General features: G+C 39.6%; 1 protein-coding gene across 1 annotated transcript; it reads left to right on the forward strand.

Annotated features, from left to right (window-relative positions):
- The first annotated feature begins 810 nt into the window (after positions 1-810).
- LOC121324117 (pantothenate kinase 3-like) lies at positions 811-13973 on the forward strand. Its single transcript, XM_041265602.1, is given in 9 exon segments — positions 811-1278; positions 4230-4582; positions 4840-5093; positions 5448-5600; positions 5602-5622; positions 6547-6670; positions 8741-8866; positions 9312-9399; positions 11353-13973. Coding segments are annotated over 8 exon segments (1110 nt in total). The 5' UTR covers positions 811-1250; the 3' UTR covers positions 9363-9399; positions 11353-13973.
- The last annotated feature ends 4944 nt before the right edge of the window (positions 13974-18917 follow it).

Consider the following 18917-nt stretch of genomic DNA (forward strand, 5'->3'; position numbering starts at 1 on the left):
AACTATGTCATATTTAGCAGGGAGCATAGCAAGGAAAAGGTAGGTTGGATTTGGGTGGATCATAAACACTTACAGTAATCAGTTAAAAAGTTAAGGTTAGAATGAATGATTCAAGAGGAATAGCTTTCAGTAATATTTTGTGTAACATAATTAGAGCAGTGAATGGAAGCCCCATCCTCCAAGGCGTTTCTTCTGAAAAAAAAGTAGTTTGGGGGAGATGCCCCTTCATCAGCGACACACTTTCGTCAGCATGTAGCCAGGTTTCTGTTCAGAATAAAAAATCAAGTTTATGATCTTTAATTAATTCATTAATTGGTGCAGCTTTATTGGATACAGATCTAGTATTAAATAATGCTAGAACATAAACAGATTGATACTGTACACTGTGACCAGTGCTGGTAAATTATGCAATTCCCGCAACCCGACTCACCGCTGCTTCCTATTCCAGTAATAAGCTTTGCATTTATGTGAATGGCCATTCTCTTTATGTCTTACAAAAGTTCCATCTCTTTTTTTAATTTGTTCAAACGAGTCGGACGTGCTTGACGATATCTAATTGAATGTGTGTTGCAGTTTACTTCATATATTTGAACACAAAACCCGCAGCAGCATAACTCGTCTTTCAACACATTCCAAGGTAGAACTAACCACGCCTCGTGCACGTCCTTATTTTCGGGTGCATGCTGGGTGTTGTAGTTGTTTTTGTGGAATTTTCTAGACGTGGTTATACGCTAAACTACGTTTCCCAGGACTCATAACATCATCAGGTGGGCATATTCTGCGTAGGCCCTGGTGTCATCGTGTAGTAAGATACATTGGCTGTTGCAGTATGATCGTAATCAGCTGAGTGGCTTTGTCTTGTGGGTGGTGGAGCTGTGTTTGTTGTCTTTTAGTGTCAGGGTATTTTTTATTTTTTTACATAAATTGCTACTACAGACTCGTTTTAGAGTACTTAAATTAGGCGAAGGTGTTTATATACATATTTATACGTAATTTACCATAGAGTCTAGGCGTAGACATTTGTATAACCGTTGTAGTCGGGGGGCGGGAGAGGGTTTGCAGGGTTTTGTCAAAACCATTCGATGCTATTCGTTTGTGTGCCACACTACTTGTGTCGGGCTACTAGCAGAGTGAATTTGCGTGTACAGCGCAATAAATAATTACAAAACATTAGGACCGCATTATCAATTAGCGAGTCGGTACACACACAAACACACGCAAGTACTAGAATTCAGCCTCCTTCGCAAGAAATGAAAATCAAGGATGCCAAAAAGCCATGTAAGTAAGAATTATTTTATTAACCGTCATGTCTAACCTCAACATTGTAGACATACGCGATTAATAAATGATTTGACTGAGGTTGTGTTTGGGTGAGGTATTCCTTTTACTTCATAGTTATTTATATATATATATATATATATATATATATATATATATATATATATATATATATATATATATATCCCGAAATAAAAGCATCACGGTTACGTCATCGTTCGTGTTTTTCGGGAATGGCGAATCGATTTTGACATTTCTTGCAACAATTATGTACTTGGCTTGCACTTCTCTTTTTGATATTTTTTAAATACATAAGTGTTTATTTAATTTTGTACTAATGGGGGTGGCAGTGCAGGAGAATTCGGCATAAAAATCGGGAATACATCGGCTGATATTTGAAGCGTTTTGTTTTTATTTCCTCAAATGTGAATTTGCATAATGAAATATCTAAATAGATAAAGATAATTGCCTACCTATTTCACTGGATCACCCCCCAACGTTAGAAGCTGTGACATACTGTATGTCCAAAAATTCCCAACTGTAAAAATATGTACATGTAAATCCGGAATGCGATATTTTATGTAGATCTGAAATGCTATAGCAAACACTAGAGCTAAAGTTCTGAATGTTACATTTTTTAGGTAGGGTGCAGCGCCACTTTGTGGCCATACATAACAGACATTCAAAAGAACAACAACAGGCACAACTAACTAACTGATTGCATCAGAAATCTAAAGCTAAAAGACATAGGGCCTAATAGTATGGGGAAATTAGAAACATTTAATTTGCCATTGATCTGTTTGGAAAAATTGTGAATCCTGGATCAAATCCTATTTCTCAGCATAGAAGATATCACATAACTGGCATTATGGTAATTTTGGGATTTAGTGGTAGGATGTGAAGTGCTCTGATGTTGCTGTCATGGAAAATGTCATTCATATGTTCCAAATTTCACTGAAAATTAGGGAAGTTAATTTTCTTTCCTTATCTAGTAGGCCTGGCTTTTTAATCAGCAATTGTGCAACTTGAGAAAAGCATAACGCTCCTCTGTAAGCAGACAGTGTACACTTACAGTCTGCTGTCAGGACACCTGTTGTGGCTGACGTCACTACTGGACTCTCCTTCCCGATCTGGTCAGTCAAACAGCTGTTGTCTGGTCCAGTTTTATACCAGAACTGCAAACTGATGCATTCCTCTATAAGGGCCTCTTGACTGTGAACTCCACTGGCTCAGGAAGCAGTCCTTATTGGTGGTTCAGTTAGTTTACATTCCCTAAAGGTTGCTGCAGATGCACAAGCTGCCCTTCTCCATGGAATTGCTAGTCTGCCTGTCAAGAGGTTCTGGGTGGTGTCTGCAGGCTTCATTGTAGCTCAGTGTTCCCATTTTAGTGTTTTCAACTTGTGTTGTTTTTACATTCAATCATTCAATGCTACAGATGCAGTGTGGCATCTATGTAGCAGATCACATCATCTGATTGCAAGTAGTCCATTGGAGTCTGAACTGCAACTCATGACGTGATTCAGCAGCAGCTTACCTGATACATGAAAAAACAAATGGATGTTGAAAACAAGTAAGGGAAGGGGGTATTGATGAAGTTACTAGTTTGTTATAGGCTGGCGTTACTTTTGTTGGACCTCTATAGTGAGGAGCATAACTGTTACTGCAAAAAAAAAAAAAAAGCTAGCATCAAAGGGTTTAACACAGTTTTCTGAGGTCACTGCAAGGAATTGACCTTTGAAACACTGTGCCTCATCATCCTCTTGACTGTGTAACGTTAACCACACCCGCTGTAGTGCCTTCGTGCAGGGTGTTCCACAGCATGGTATAAAGAACCTCTAGTTAGCCCTTAACAGAAATCGAATGAAACAGCAGCCAGATTGGCTAGCCACAGAATGGAATATCTGCTAAGCACTGAACAATGAATTGTTTGTCTGGACTTCAGACCCACTTGGTGATAATGCAGTGGTCAATGAAGGGCTCTTCCTCTCCAGGAGAGAACATTTTAATACACAGAGACATTAAGAGCTGAATTGCCCTTTACACCCTTTATTCTCACTTTTCATCCGTTAGTTATTTTTGTTTACTTTTATTTAATGATCCCAAAAGTGCTTGGTTCCTAGTAGCTGGTTGATCACTGAAATCTTGTCAAGTCAGGTGGTAAGGGAGCCCAAAGATTAATCATCAACAACATGACTAGGTAACCCATTCTGCACTCTCACCTATCTCTGTAAAGAAGTGTCTCCTACCCTCTGGCCTAAGTCTGTGTCAGCTTACTGTTCTCCTCTGGTCCTGGTTTTCGTGCTTAGCTTAAAGCATTGGCTAAGGTTAACTTTGTGTTTTCCCTTTATGCGTTTCCCAAAGATGAACCAATCACTTATATGAGGTGGGGAGAACAGCTTTCTTTGGATGAAACCCAGAAAGTGTATGAAGCAGAAGGTTGTTTTGATTTACAACTGTACATTAAAGTTTAATTAACATTATTACATCATTATTACATCATAATGCACTGCACATGTATTCATTTAATTTCCATGCTGTGACCAACATGGATGTTTTCATGTCTGAATGTTCTTGGGAGTGAAATAAATCTGGTGCCTCATCTAATTACTATGTTAAAGAAAGAAGGCAAATGCTCTTCTTTACAGTAAAATGTGTGTTATTTATTTCAGACATCATTTATGCATTGGTTTTCTTTACATTAGTATCTTTCATACGGTCCTTTATAACATCTCAAGCAGTGCTTGTTTGAACATTCAAAAAATTGCACCAGGGCTAGTAAATGGTTAGTTAATTCAGTATTACCTTTATAAGTGCTTCTCGTAGTGAGAAACATAGCAAAATATAACAATATAATGGTAAAGCCTACATAAACATTGAAAAGCCAAGAGAGGTACTGAAGCACATTAGACAGACATGGCAAATCCTGGTAAGCTGTGGCTGTGTCTCTGCAGCCTTCCCTTGGTTCGGCATGGACATCGGCGGGACGCTGGTGAAGCTGGTGTACTTCGAGCCCATCGACATCTCGGCAGAGGAGGAGCAGGAGGAGGTGGAGAGCCTGAAAAGTATCCGCAAGTACCTGACCTCCAACGTGGCATACGGCTCGACGGGCATCCGCGACACCCACCTGGAGCTCAAGGACCACACCCTGCTGGGGCGCCGTGGCAACCTGCACTTCATCCGCTTCCCGACCCACGACCTGCCCACCTTCATCCAGATGGGCCACGACAAGAACTTCTCCACCCTGCACACCGTGCTCTGCGCCACCGGCGGAGGGGCCTACAAGTTTGAGAAGGAGTTCCGCACGGTAGGGTCGAGACCTTCATAAAGAGAGATTGCACATTCCTAATCGTTTTTATTTCTTAACTGGTTAACAACCCTGTTTGATTCGTACTGCCTACTCATTTTAAGGGGGAAGCATATTGGTGTTGCTTTCAGAGCACGTTGCTCCAGCCTTAAGACTTCAGTGCACAGCGCAACGCTAATATGCTTCCTCACTTCTCCACGATCGCAGATAGCCTTCCCTACCTGGAACATTGTCTCACTGTGTGTATTCTCTGCCAGATTGGAAACCTGCAGTTGCACAAAAAAGACGAGTTGGACTGCCTGGTGAAAGGGCTTCTCTACATCGACTCCCCCAGTTTCAATGGCCAGGCTGAGTGCTACTACTACGAGAACGCCATGGAACCGGAGAAGTGCCGGAAGATGCCTTATAACCTGGAGGACCCCTACCCCTTGCTGGTGGTCAACATTGGCTCGGGGGTCAGCATCCTGGCAGTGTACTCCAAAGACAACTACAAGAGGGTGTCTGGAACCAGGTACAGAACTGCAGAGGCAAGCAAACAACACAGGAGCACACTGTGTTGGCTGCAGCCTATTAAAATGCAACACTAGCATTTCTGTTGCTTTTGTGTCACGAGTGCATAGTTTGTAGCATTTCAGTTTTGCCATTTTTTCTGCTGCTTCTTTGCCTTGGAAGGTGTGACTGAGGAGGAGAATGAGTTGCCCTGGTGTTACTCTGTGTGACTCAGCAGCACAGCCAGAAACTCCAAGCCCTTCTCACTAGACCACACCCCCCCCCCCCCCCCCCCCCCCCCCCCCCCCCCCCCCCCCCCCCCCCCCCCCCCAAACTGGAGGGAATACTGACCGTGCTTTTATTTCTCTGTCTCCAGTCTAGGAGGAGGGACTTTCTTGGGCCTATGCAGCTTGCTGACAGGCTGCGACAGTTTTGACGAGGCCCTAGAGATGGCTTCAAAGGGGGACAACACCCGCGCAGACAAGCTGGTAAAGGATATTTACGGAGGGAACTACGAACGGTTCGACCTGCGGATGGGCTGTGGCTTCCAGGTGAACAAGTTAAAATTATGTAGTTATAACTAGGGCTGTATTTTTTCCCCTACCCCCCCCCCCCCCCCCCCCCCCCACAGTATTTCAAGACATTCCATGATTTAAACATAATATTTATGAAAGCAGAAAAAAAATTACATTGCCACATTCAAAGCTGATCATTTTCTCTAAGAGTTATTATTACAACAAATGTTCCTAAATATTCTTACCTGAAAAACAGTAAATGCTAAAGCTAAAAACATTTATTTTATGTCCCCCTTTCAAGGACATTCTATTTTTACAATCAGTGAATTACCCTATGTAACACAATTTTTGTTCCTGGGTAGTAAGTGTTATTTCCTAATTGCTTATGCCTCAAAAGTATAGAAAATGGCTATTACCCACAGACTTTGCTTTTGTGACCAGGACAGTGATATTTAAAAATATCACTATTTCCAATGGGAAAACGGGCAAATGTGTGTCTTTTCGTTCACATAAAGTCAGAAAAAAACAACATATGAATCCAAATTAACATGTATTTATACTAAAGTAATACAAAAATGACTACAAAAGATTTAGAAGTGAGTAGTTTTTCGAGATTTACGATTATACTGAATAATAGCCATTTTCTATACTTTTGAGGCATAAGCAATTAGGAAATAACACTTACTACCCAGGAACAAAAAAAAAAAAAATTGTTACACAGTGATCAAACAAAATAAAAACATAAGTAAATGTAAAAATAACAACATGTGAAATGTCCCCTTCTTGTTCTGGACAGAGCGATCTTTAGCAGAAATATTTCTGATCACGTGATTATAATAACCCTTTGTTACAAGTCCACCTCCCCTTCCTATTGAAAAGACTGTTTAGGTTGTCCATATTGTTGGGAACTCAGCAGGAGCATAAAAATAAAGGAGACTCTTTTACAATCCTGCTTTTCAGCTTCGGAAACATGATCCACAAAGAGAAGCGAGAGGCCGTCAGTAAAGAGGACTTGGCAAGAGCTACATTGGTGACCATCACCAACAACATTGGCTGGATAGCAAAGATGTGCGCTGTGAGCGAGGTGGGCAAGCACACATGCAGCTTCTTCAGTTATCTGGGTTGCTTTGGTTGAGCAATACATTTTTAAAGGTGTATTAACATAGAACTTTTAAGTTTTCCATTCATTGCTTTGACAGTCACTGCCACCACTACAGCAGTCATCTGGTGAAATGCACTGACACACCTACCAGCATTGCTCTGGTTTTATCGGAGTACAGACTTACACCTCATTACATTGCAGGCTTCCAAACATCACTAATGCTGCAGGTCTTACATTTACTAATATCAGAGCTGAACTAGGCCAGCTGGTTTTAAGCACGGTATGTTAATTATGTTAAGTGCTTTTTTTTTTTTTTTTTTGTTAGACTTCTGTTTTGGTTAAGCAAGAAATAGGCTACTTTGGGTCATAATTGGTACAGGTCTTTAAAGCTGGTCTGTAACAAGGTGTAACACAAAATACCCTGTTTCTGAATAACTAGGAATAGGCAGGCTGTTGACAGTAACACCAGACCTTGTTCTTCGTTTGCATGAATCCCTGACTTGGTGTTGCAAACCTTATGGATGTTTCCCTAACAGCAATTGTTTTCAAACTGGGGAATCATGAAAAAAATATTACTTAATTATTACTTACTTCCCAGAAAGATTTTGAGAAGCCCTGCTTTACAGAATGTGGAGGAGCCCCTGCTTTACAGAGTGTGTAGCAGCCCCTGCTTTACAGAGTGTGGAGAAGACCCCTCCTCTCCTTGCTTTTGGCTTCTTTACAGTGCTGCCTTGTGACTTGAGAATCAAGCAGCATTGTACAGGGCTATGAAAACAAGGGGACCTGGCACCCGGCCGCAGCACAAGCAGAGCGTCCTTCTTACCAGTGGAGGAGGCACCTGTTCACAAGACCTGGTATTATCTACTTATAATTCTGTGCTTCCACTATAAAGATGTAGTGGTGGTCAGGAATTTTGCATAACTTTCCAGTCATCCAGTCTCATTGTGTTTTTGTTTCATATAAAATATTCATGTCTTCTCCTCAAGAAGGTAAAGACTCCGTAATAAATACTAATTTATTTAAAATGCCAATGGTGATCTGTTCACCAAGATTGGTTGTTAATTAAGGGCAAACAAATATGTAATTCATCCATGTTTTCATTGAAGTAAAATTCAACAAGCATGTAGATGGTGCCTTCATGATCTACTAGGAAGAAACCAAATAAAGTAGTTATTTTTGTTTGGATAAAGGCTTCAGCCTAAGTAACCCTCCACCCAGCTGCACAGATCACTGAGTTCTAATGCATCGGCAGAGGAGCAAGAACCACTCGTCTCCGCCCTGCCCTTCTCTTCAATCAACAGTTCAGGAAACAGCACTCCTATTCCCCACTGAGCACTTCTCAGTGCGGCTGCAAACCAACATTGATGTCTGTGCCAGCATAACTGTAATTCGCCCCGAGGAAAAGTTCTGGAAGTGTTTGGGGTTGTCTCTGCCTGCTTGATATGCTTGTTCCTGTTCCATTGTGGAATTTCCAAAGACTCTGTTGTTCTGTTTCTAATGGTTCTATGAATGTGCTGTACTGTAGGTAACCAGGGCTGGAATATCCAGAGGCCACCTTTATTCCTCGGCCCAGCATTTATTCTGTCACAGATTCTCTAGTGGTCTTGCAAAACTGGGCGGCATTGTGAGCATGCCCTTAATGGTGATGGTGGTTCAGCACTTCATTGTGGGCAAGAGTGAAGTGGGTTCCTCAATTAAGCAGCAATCATGAATCCATTGGTTCCCATTTGAAACATGCATTTAACTAACACTGACATTTGTTTTTGTTTAGCTACTTCTAAGCAAACCATCCTAACCCTTTACACTAAACAAGATAGCTATTCTACACATGCATCCTTTTTGTACTGTATTGTGAATGAATGAATGGGCCAGGGTTTGATTGTTTTTCTTGCTTCCTTCACTGATGTATGTGATATTGTGAGAGCAGTACCAGGCAAAAAGTCTAGATACAGTTAGATACATTATGATGTCAAGATGTAGCCACCAGAAACCGTGTATGGAGAAGCGGAGTCATATTAGTTAAGTATCTAATGGTTTGTTTTTTCCATTTAGAAAATAGACCGAGTGGTCTTTGTGGGCAACTTCTTGCGTGTGAACACCCTGTCGATGAAGCTCTTGTCCGACGCACTGAAATACTGGTCACATGGGCAGCAGAAGGCGCTGTTCCTTGAACATGAGGTACTGGGGCTGTTACTAGAGTGAATACTGCTGGGATCTGGGGTCTCGTTTACTGGTTCCTTGAACCCCCATACATCTCTACCGCTGATGTGTCTAGTGAGATGGGGCTCAACTGATAAGCCATCAGGTAAAAGTGTAGTGGTTCTCAGTCCTTATCCGAGGCTATAAACAGCTGTATCATGTAGACTGAAAAGCTGATACCACCATGTGAATGTCTGTTTAAGTACACCTGCAAGCGTACAAGTACGACTCCCATTACCTAGCAGTTTGATCCATTCCTGGTTTCACTATGAGTTTGATCATGCACCTAAGCTTGTTACCTGTACACCGTGGCTAATCAAGCATGTTTTAAAGCATGAAATGGGTGCTATGCAATAGGGGTCTTGTTTCCACCCCTGCACATGCCTTGTGAATGTCAGTATAAATGTCTAATTGTGTTTTGTAGGGCTACTTTGGGGCAGTGGGTGCCCTCCTTGGTCTGCTTGACGTCGAGTAGAGCCCCTGCTCATCCACTGCTTGGCTGCATGGGGATGGTGAGGTAGCCTCCGACTGGAAACTCAAGCACTGCAAAAGAAGCTTTTAAATAGGAATTCGTGGAGGGACCCAGAAGGTTTCCTATAATGTATATTGAGACTTTCGTTTATTTTCAACAACAACAAAAAAATCAATACATATCTGTAGTTTGTTTTGGGGTCCAATTTGATTAGCGGTGAGTATAATAAGTTATTGACGGCCGCTCTACAACCTCTGACTTATGTGCTGATGAAACCTGTAAGTCTCTTAGATACCCTACAGTATAGGACAGCAGGGGAAGAAAAGGGAAAGAATGTCTATACTGTATATTAGCAAAATAGTTAGGTTTGTATTGTGAGAAACTCAAATAGGTAAATGTACATAACGCTTGTCTACTTGACTTTTTTATCTTTTTTTTTTTTTTTTTTTTTTCCCCCAGTGGTCTATTATCCACATGCAGAGAGATTAAGGTGAATTTTTCACCATAAACTTTTATTCTGTGATTATTTATAGTGTGTGTGTGTGTGTGTGTGTATATATATATATATATATGAAAATATATATATATCTATATAATATATAAATGAGATCGTTTTACTGTACGCAAATAAAACGACATCGACTCTTTGCTGTCGCTGAGATCTCAGCCATCTAGATGACATTGTCGTCACAGCAGTCTTTGGTCCAGTCGCATAGACGTGTTCAATATTTTTACATTTAATTTACTCCTATTTTCTTTTTTATGGAGATAAACAATTCAAATGTTTGACACAACGGTGCTGCCCTAAAATTCTATATATATATATATATATATATATATATATATATATATATATATATAGATAGATAGATAGATAGATAGATAGATAGATAGATAGATAGATAGCATATATAATATATATATATATATATATATATATATATATTATATATATATATATATATATATATATCTTATTGATAAATTACTGTAGAAAATGCAGATAAATGCAGATGTCGGTGCTACAAAAGTATTCAGGAACAGTTTATAAAATCTCCTCCAGTGAGAAATCCCATCGAAGGAGAAATAAAGACAGCAACTCCTGTTTCAATTAAGTCCAGTATCTGTTGTGCTCTGAGGGAGACCTGCGGGTCGAAACAAGCCATTGTTGTGTTAAGTGATTTTTAATATGTTCAAATAAAGACTCTTACTTTTATTGAGAATTCCTTTGGGCTGTGGACTTGCCCTTCACGTACAATAAAGGGAAGTTACCCTAAAAGGTGACCTCTCACTGGAGGAGACTAAATATTTAATATATATATATACATATATATATATATATATAGATATATATATATATATATATATATAACACATTTATCACCTATTGTAAATAATGTAAAAAGCACAGGCAGTATACATTGCTAAGTAACTGTAAAGTTGTTTTTTGTCATTTTGAATATGTTTTTTAATCTATTGTAACACGCACGTCTTGCCTCCTAGTCTTGCGTGAATCTGCCATGACCTCGTTGTCTTTCAGTGTAATGTTTGATTTAGTAGCTTTTTAATTTGAGCTTTGTGCTTGGCATGATTAGTCATTCCAGTGTGGATCTATGTCAGCAGTCACTGGGTTATACCAAGCAAGTTTTCAACACTGCTGTAAAATATTGATGTTCAAGTTACACTGCCTGCATTCCGTGGTAGTGACAGTTCAAGCAAATGCTGACAGCTGTCATCTACCGTCATTCAAACGTAATTGAAACTATCAATACAGCATGTTTAGCTGTACGGTATTATTCATTAAATTCGCTAGTTGACGTCAGCCATTACACTTTCTACAAAATTATGCTTTAAACAGTTTTATCTGATCCAGTCAGTGATTTATTGGTTCATGCAGAGCACAGGAATACACACAGGTCACAGCTTAATGGTCTGAGACCTCAGTATTATAGTAAGTCTTACTAATGTTTTTTTTTTTTTTTTTTATAATTAGCAGTGTGGACTATAAACCCACAGATGAAATGCATGCTGTGTCAGAGGAGTGGCAGACTTTCTTCTTTATATCCATATGGCACGAGGGTGGCTGGACCTTTTCTGGATTTTTTTTTCTATAAAGCCTTTAATCTGTGCTTTTTACCTTACTCTTCATTTTCTGAAGTAGCCAGACAGCTGTTCAGATCCCCAGCTCTCAACACCTGCAAGTCCTCACACATCTACCTCATGTGAAGCCATCCAGTTTCCTATTAGAACCGTTCCACATCATTGCAGTTTCATTTGTAGAAAAGCAGACAGTGTCTCGGATAAATCAGCAGGTTGTGTGTGTTACATCATACTAATGTATGTTGGAGGTGTAAGAAATGCACATTGCTCTTACACCCACTGGTGAGACGCATGCTAGTGGTTTGCTCTGGAGCACCTAATGTACTTGGAACTTAGACATGATTCTGAGAGCTCTTGAGACAACCGGGGAGCTTTAACTCAATTTGTTCCCTCAGTCTCCTGTTGGACCCAACAAAGTGCTATTTTAGGTCAAATGTCTTCCCCCTTTTGACCATTCGAAGCACTTTTTAAAATTATTTGTATTTTTTGTAATATATATGTATATATAATTTTCTAAAACATTAAAAACTGTCTTGCATTTTAGCACTTGCACTGTTTAATTCTAAGTGTAGGCAGATGCAGATGTGTCAGGTTGTGTTGACAGACACACATTCACTAAAGAGTTTGTCTCTGCTTGGTTTCTGGCATGCAGTTGTGTTTTACTGTGTCTTTACAGTATGGACAATAACTCTGAAATACTGGACTGTCTGGACCTCTAACTTTGAGAATGGCTGAGTAGTCTGTACACTGTATTTTTTTACTTGGTGACTGACAAGTATTTAAATTCTACTTGAGCAGCTAAATAAGATAAATGGTTGTTGCTGGGAAAGTGCCAGTACTATTTGTGTAAAGGTTTTAAAAAAAAAAAAAAAAACATTTAATGTTTTAAAGAGCCAATCAAGTGTCTAAGTACTTCTTTTCTTTTCTCATTTGTGTTAACCCTTTACTGCCCAGGGTATGTTTCCATACCTACTTTAATTCCTATGTACTCAATGTCAAAGGGTTCAAATGTGCATGGTGCCTCTCTAAAGCAGGCATCCTGTTGCATTGTCTTTGAGAGCAAGGGAGCCCAGTCACACTCCTAGGATAGACCTTGTGTGAAGTTTGACTCAGTATTGCATTGCACACCTCCACATGTCCTCAACCAGTGCAGGCAAGAACAGTCATGCAGTCTGTGCATTAAGATATACATTGTCTCTAAATAAGTCTTTTGTTTGCATGCACTGTATAAAAAGACATCTCTTGTTGGATTTTCTTGATTTTGGGTCTCAGTATGACACCAGCCTCTTGAATGTTGGCAATAATACTTTAACCCTTTCAGGACCACACTTTATTTTTTGTTTGCCTGTGTTTTGCAGTCCGTCATGGAGGATTGCTAAAGCCTTTTCAGAAGAGTTAATCCCCCTTCCCACAGCATTTACATTACATTGGTTCTTTGCGAAGTATTTGTAATCTGGCATGCCATGGGAACTATGTACAATCTTCCGCAGTATAAACTTGTAAGTCTAAACAGCTGAGCCAGCCTTCTGGAAATGTGACTTTTGGAAGCACCCCAGATAGCAACAGCACCTCTCCTCATATGATGTTGTGTGAAAGAAAAAGAACTGTCAAATTTGAGCGTTGTAAAACAATTACAATATTTGTTCAGGCAATCACCTACTTATTAGGAGGCACTCTGTGTGCTGTATACTGTTGGCCTGACCAGCCATTATCTGGTTTGGGAGAGTAGCTGCTGCATTTCTGCCATTCTACCAGCTGGTGTCTCTTGTGGGCAATGCTATATGAGAATATGTACAGCGTTGTGCATACAATTAACATTCAACACCTGTATATCTTCGAATATGTTTCTGCTATGTTTTCCTATTTCAGTTAATACAAGTATTTATACAATTACATGGACCATTTTAAGTTGTGTACCAGAATTTATCCATCAGATTCTAGTCTGTACTTCATTTCTGTAAATGAGAATGGGACAGGGGTCTGAATTAAATCAAAATTATGCAGCATCCATCTCCATTGTAATAGCTATAACGGCACCATAAACAAAGTCCATTTGTTTCCATTGCTTTATTATATGGAATCTTGTTGGTGATACTTCTTAACATATAATACCCCTAAAAATACCCATTTATGACCAGAAAGAATCACAGGAGTTCTTGTAACTTATAGATGCCCGTCTGTACTGTGAAGCAAATAGTGAACAATGGTAAACAGTTGTATTATTATTATTATTATTATTAACACAATTTCAGTACAGTAGTACACTGCTGTAGGTTGATCAAACTGTTAACAATTTGCTTGGTGTAAATTGTTTGTAGCCATTCTGTTTTTTGATTGTTTAGTGTAAATGTTGTGACTCAATTGTTTCACTACACTGTGGTCATACCATGGCATTTCCTTGGTCTGTAATATTGGCAGTGTTTGCTGTGGGATCCATTTTAGGATCTGAATCATTCCTACTTCTAATCATTGTACTGCTTTATATTTTCTGCAATAAACCATTCATGAAATATGTCTACAGTGTCTGAGTCTTGAGTCTAACTTTGCTTTTACAATTCAAGCATGGAACAACCTTGTCATGGTTTTTTTTTGTTTTTCTTAAAGCTGGAAATTGACACATCGGAGTGAGCCATGTTTGTAAAATGAAATTTTCAAAACAAAAATCTAGTTTCGATTTCATTTCAAAAGAGATGCAGCGGTATGTTTCTTTTGCAGTAAAATCTGTATTTGAGAGACAAACCCAAAAAGAAAGGTGTGTGTAAATATAAGAAACGATGTAGCTCCAGCCAAGGTTTATATTTAGAGAGAACGTGTAATGGTAGCAATACAGGTAGACTGAAGTGGCATACAGATTTAGACATTTCAGATCTGGACAGCTTTTAAAAACGAAGGTACGGGTAAGCACTCATACTCAATACCTGCTTTGAAACATTGGCAGTTCTGGATTCCAATTTGAAATACAATGATAAACTAACCAATCAGTATGTGCAGATTACTCCATTGAGCTGCCTTCTACACTGATACTTACTCAGCCCTTCTCTGCAGCATGACTTTGCCTGAGGCTTGACCTATTGTTCAGAGTTGCCCTCATTATATTCTCAATGTTTCCCATTGCCACTGATTAAAGAGGCATTGAACTGCGAGCGGAGATGAAATGAGAAAGCTAGTGCAATTGTATAAATGAGGGGTCAGTGTGTAATACAAGTGTTATGCAAGTTAATGAACAGAGGGTGGACCACAATAACAAGCCACTAGTCTGGCTAAAACCAGTCCAAGCAAGGTTGTGTACATGACAGAGTGAACAGAACAAAGGTTGACGTGATAATGGGGGGGGGGGGGGGGGGGGGGGGGAGTGATTTGCAGCCAAATCATTGCTCAACACCTATAGAAATAACCAGTTAGCTTTGTTCACACAAGGGCTTTGCCCTTGAGTGGGAGCTGTAGCCTATCAATACACTGAACCTAGATACATTTCTTGGCTATTCGGGAGAGTCAAGAGGACATCCTTCACTCCTATTCACAGTTCACACACCTATTCTGAAACTGTATTTAAAACAGCTAACCAGTATATTCTGTCTAGGAATATTTCCGTATTGGTAATAATCTGTGGAGGCTAATGTTTGATAAATGTACCCTTTAATAAATCACTTTGATTGACTTTACTGTCTTGTTGTATTAATACGGTTGCTGTTATCACTGTGAAAATTATATCACCTTGGTTCTATTCTACCAATTATATCACCTGGTTCTATTCTACCAATGGTATCACGTGGTTCTAGTCTACCAATGCCCCAGTACTGAACCATTGCATTGTAAGTGAGGATCGGTAACAGTGTTTCTCGTTCCCCAATTATTTTAATCTGCTGTATTTAACCTCCTTGCCCTTATTATCTGAGGCATCTGTGGAAGCAGTGTGCAGAATATACCCATGTACTGTACGTTTTATATATACTGCAGGGGTATACAGGTTTAGAATAGCACTCACGTTGTGTCCTGGCAACAGAAATCGAAAGACATGACAATCTCAAGTATGGTGAGGAATGACAACTGCAATGTATTATTATGTTCAAGGTAGTTTTCGAGGAATGCATGGAACATTACGTCACTGTCTGACCTTCCTTTCAAAAACTGTGATAGCATTGTAAAAGATCGACATTCATCATTTCAGATAGAGGTTTCATATATCTTTGGGAAAGAAAACCCCACCAGTCTTCGTTATTGTTTTAACATTTCCCATTTATTAGGTTTATATTAAGGTTTTAGCTGTCTGCCTCCACCACACACCCATAATTCATTAGACAAAAAACTTTTTTTGGACAGCAAAATAATAATAAAAAAAAAAAAACTGTACAAAATAAAAATTGTTAGTGAATGATTATTTTCTTCTAAATGTGTTCCTGTGGGAAATTATGAGCTAAGATATTTGAACTACTTCTGCCTGTGCAGTGTGTAAACTGTCGACGATAAATATAGTAGCGATCTCGGTTCCCTCAGGCAGGCAATCCACACACAGGCAGAAGACGGGCGTGAACCCAGGACTTCTTGCACCAAAGCACAATGCAAGAGGTCAGCTGTACAAAGGAGCAGGTTCTTTTGCAGGGAGCGTATATCAGGCTTATGTCTTCATATGAGGTTACGTCACCTACCAGCCCTGCTGCTGCCTTCCCCCGTGCACGCTACAATATAGTGTGGCCAAATAGAAATTATCTATTGTTATACCTGATACAAACACCAGAGGGAGCTGGCAGAGCTCAGAATAATGTGTGGAGCTGCAGCTGGTGGGGCAGCAGGCAGACATAACAGAGATCCCCAGTTCAAACTGACCATCTGGGACTTGCAATGACCTAAGCTCACTTTTTCGATTTCTTCTCTGCAATAACACAATAACACAAAGTTGAAAAGTGGATTTGAGTATTTGTTTTGGAGCATGCATTATAAAAAGAATTGTAATTTTATTTAAGAGCAGCGACTGGCAGTAGTAAAAGTATTTTATTAGTCCGAGGAGGGTCTGTCGCCACACGGAAGAACGGCACTGGAGCTGGTGCAGCCCCCTTTGTTATGCACTAGATGTCCATCTGCTCTGTAGGAACACAAGTGCATTGCCTTTATGTTCTGCATTAAGTGAGACCAACTGAGACTGCTCAACACCGGTATAATTTAATCATTGCTACAGAACCTTGTGAAGGTCTTGTGAGTGAATTTTATCACCTAACCTGTTGTCCAACACAGGATGTTGCTGGTTGTCGTCCTGGTTCTTTGTCTTTGCAAGTGTGTTGCTCCGCCCACTGTGCTAAGTTCTGTTCTCAAAGCACAGGTCTGCATGACATCACTAGTCTGTCAGTGTGTGAAGTCATTAGCCATATACATTTGAGGAGTTTACAGCCTTATTACTTTACAGATGTCTCTGTCTGTGGCTCTATAGATAATGAAAACCTCTAAAAGAAATAAGGCTTGTAAAACGAGCATTCTTTTATCAAGCATTATTTTAACAAGCATTCTTTTAACAAGCATTCTTTTTTCCTCTAGAAAAATGGTCATAGGTGTGTACTGTGTGTGTGACCACCAGAGGTTTTTAACAGAGATCCAATCACAAGATAATAGCATTGAGTACAGTACTTATCTTCAGCTGAGCTTAAAAAGAGACCCTGGATATAATGCAGAGCACAGCTTCGCATGAGCTCCAATAATAACTTACTGTAGTCAGCAGCCAGTCAATTAGACTCTCTGTTTAAAGATAGCATTGTGAACTGCAGGCACAAGAAGAACTGGCAATGTTCAGGAAGGTGTTGCTTACGTCTCCCTGCTGAACAAACATACATTTTCAAACAGCAACAGCCTGCCTTGTAAAAAATTAGAGAAACAGAAATCAATAAAGATATTATTGTTATAATTTGTGTTTTTATTATGAATACTACTATGACTACTATTACTACTACTACTACTACTACTACTAATAATAATAATAATAATAATAATAATAATAATAATAATAATAATAATAATTTGCCTGCTCTTGATTACCTCAGTGACTCCAATGAGCAGGACAGATAAAATTAGCTTGTTTAATTAAATATACAGTTTCATCTTCCCCACAGGACTCTTGATCTGCAGGATGTGCCTGGTACAGTAGTTCATAGACATTCATTACAGTGAGGGTGTATCTGGAGGGTCCTAAGCAGGCAGTTTGGGATTAAATCATCAACCGCCTAATGAATTGACCACAAGGTAATGCTTGTTGTGGTTGGTAGTGAGGTTTCATTACATGTTCTTCTTAAACAGCATAACCTATCACATATCACCTCCACCACATAACACTCCCCATCCACCTCAAATGTATTATATATTTAAATAAGGTACTGTACTGCATGCTATGTGTTTGGAAGCACCTGCCTGTTGAGCTCCTACTTGCCTGACACTAAAAGTGACTTGCAACAGGGAGATGCATCTTTTCTGTTAAATGAGGTCCACAGCAACAATGGATGCTCTGGTTAAGTAAAGTATGTGGCAGTCTGGGGATTTAAGCAGAGAAGTGTGTCTGGTACAGGTAAGAATTTCTATTCTGTTCCTTGTTTTATCTCTGTTATTACTGTTCCTAATGCTGTGTTGCAATGCATGATGCAGAGCCAAGAAAATGACGGACACAGAGACTTTAATAAAACCTTGAGTCTGCCTTACTGCACAAGCTTTCCATGTGTGTAATGTACAGTCTCTTTGTACAGTCTCTATAATGAGAAAGGTTGCTGAGGCAGGCAGAGGAGAAGCTTCAGCAGCACATCTGTTCATTGTGGATCCAGAGAAGCTCTTCAAGCCCCGTGCCAGCTGATTCCTGGATGATTAATTGGGATACAGGATTAGAAGCAGACCAATGTGGGCTAGCTAACTGATGCAAAGATATTAATTCTATCAAAATCCAATGCTATTCGGGTTAAATCCGAGTCAGTTTGCCTGGACTGTTGTTGCAAAGACCAGGTATCAGTATTGTTTAAATAAGCAATCAAGTCTGATTCTTTGCACATCTTAATCTTCATTCCTTAACATGGGTGACCAACATTGAATTTTTTTTTTTTTTTTTGTCAAAACATTGATCATTGAATTGCTGATATTTCTTTTAGCACTGAGCAGTGAACAGTGGCTTGTTCAGGGGCTGTCCTCGTCCCAGGAAGTTTGATTGAATTGTAGAACAGGACACAGCACACATAAGGCAGTGTTGTGATTTTTGATTGGGTATCGCTCTGTTTGTTTTGCTGTGGAAGCTCTGCTCCTAAACTGGGAGCTCAGAGTGTTATTTAAGGCTGTCTGGGATCTTGGACCCTGCATTGCAATTAGGTGGACTACTATACCCTGCATGACCACAAAGCACTGAGGTTGTAGTAGCTTTGAAAGGCATGGCAAGGGCTGACATTGAGAAGTATGATTAGTATGATTAGAATAGAGATTTTAGTTTCATGTATCTACATG

Source organism: Polyodon spathula, chromosome 12 (genome assembly GCF_017654505.1).
Source record: "Polyodon spathula isolate WHYD16114869_AA chromosome 12, ASM1765450v1, whole genome shotgun sequence".
Classification (NCBI taxonomy): Eukaryota; Metazoa; Chordata; class Actinopteri; order Acipenseriformes; family Polyodontidae; genus Polyodon; species Polyodon spathula.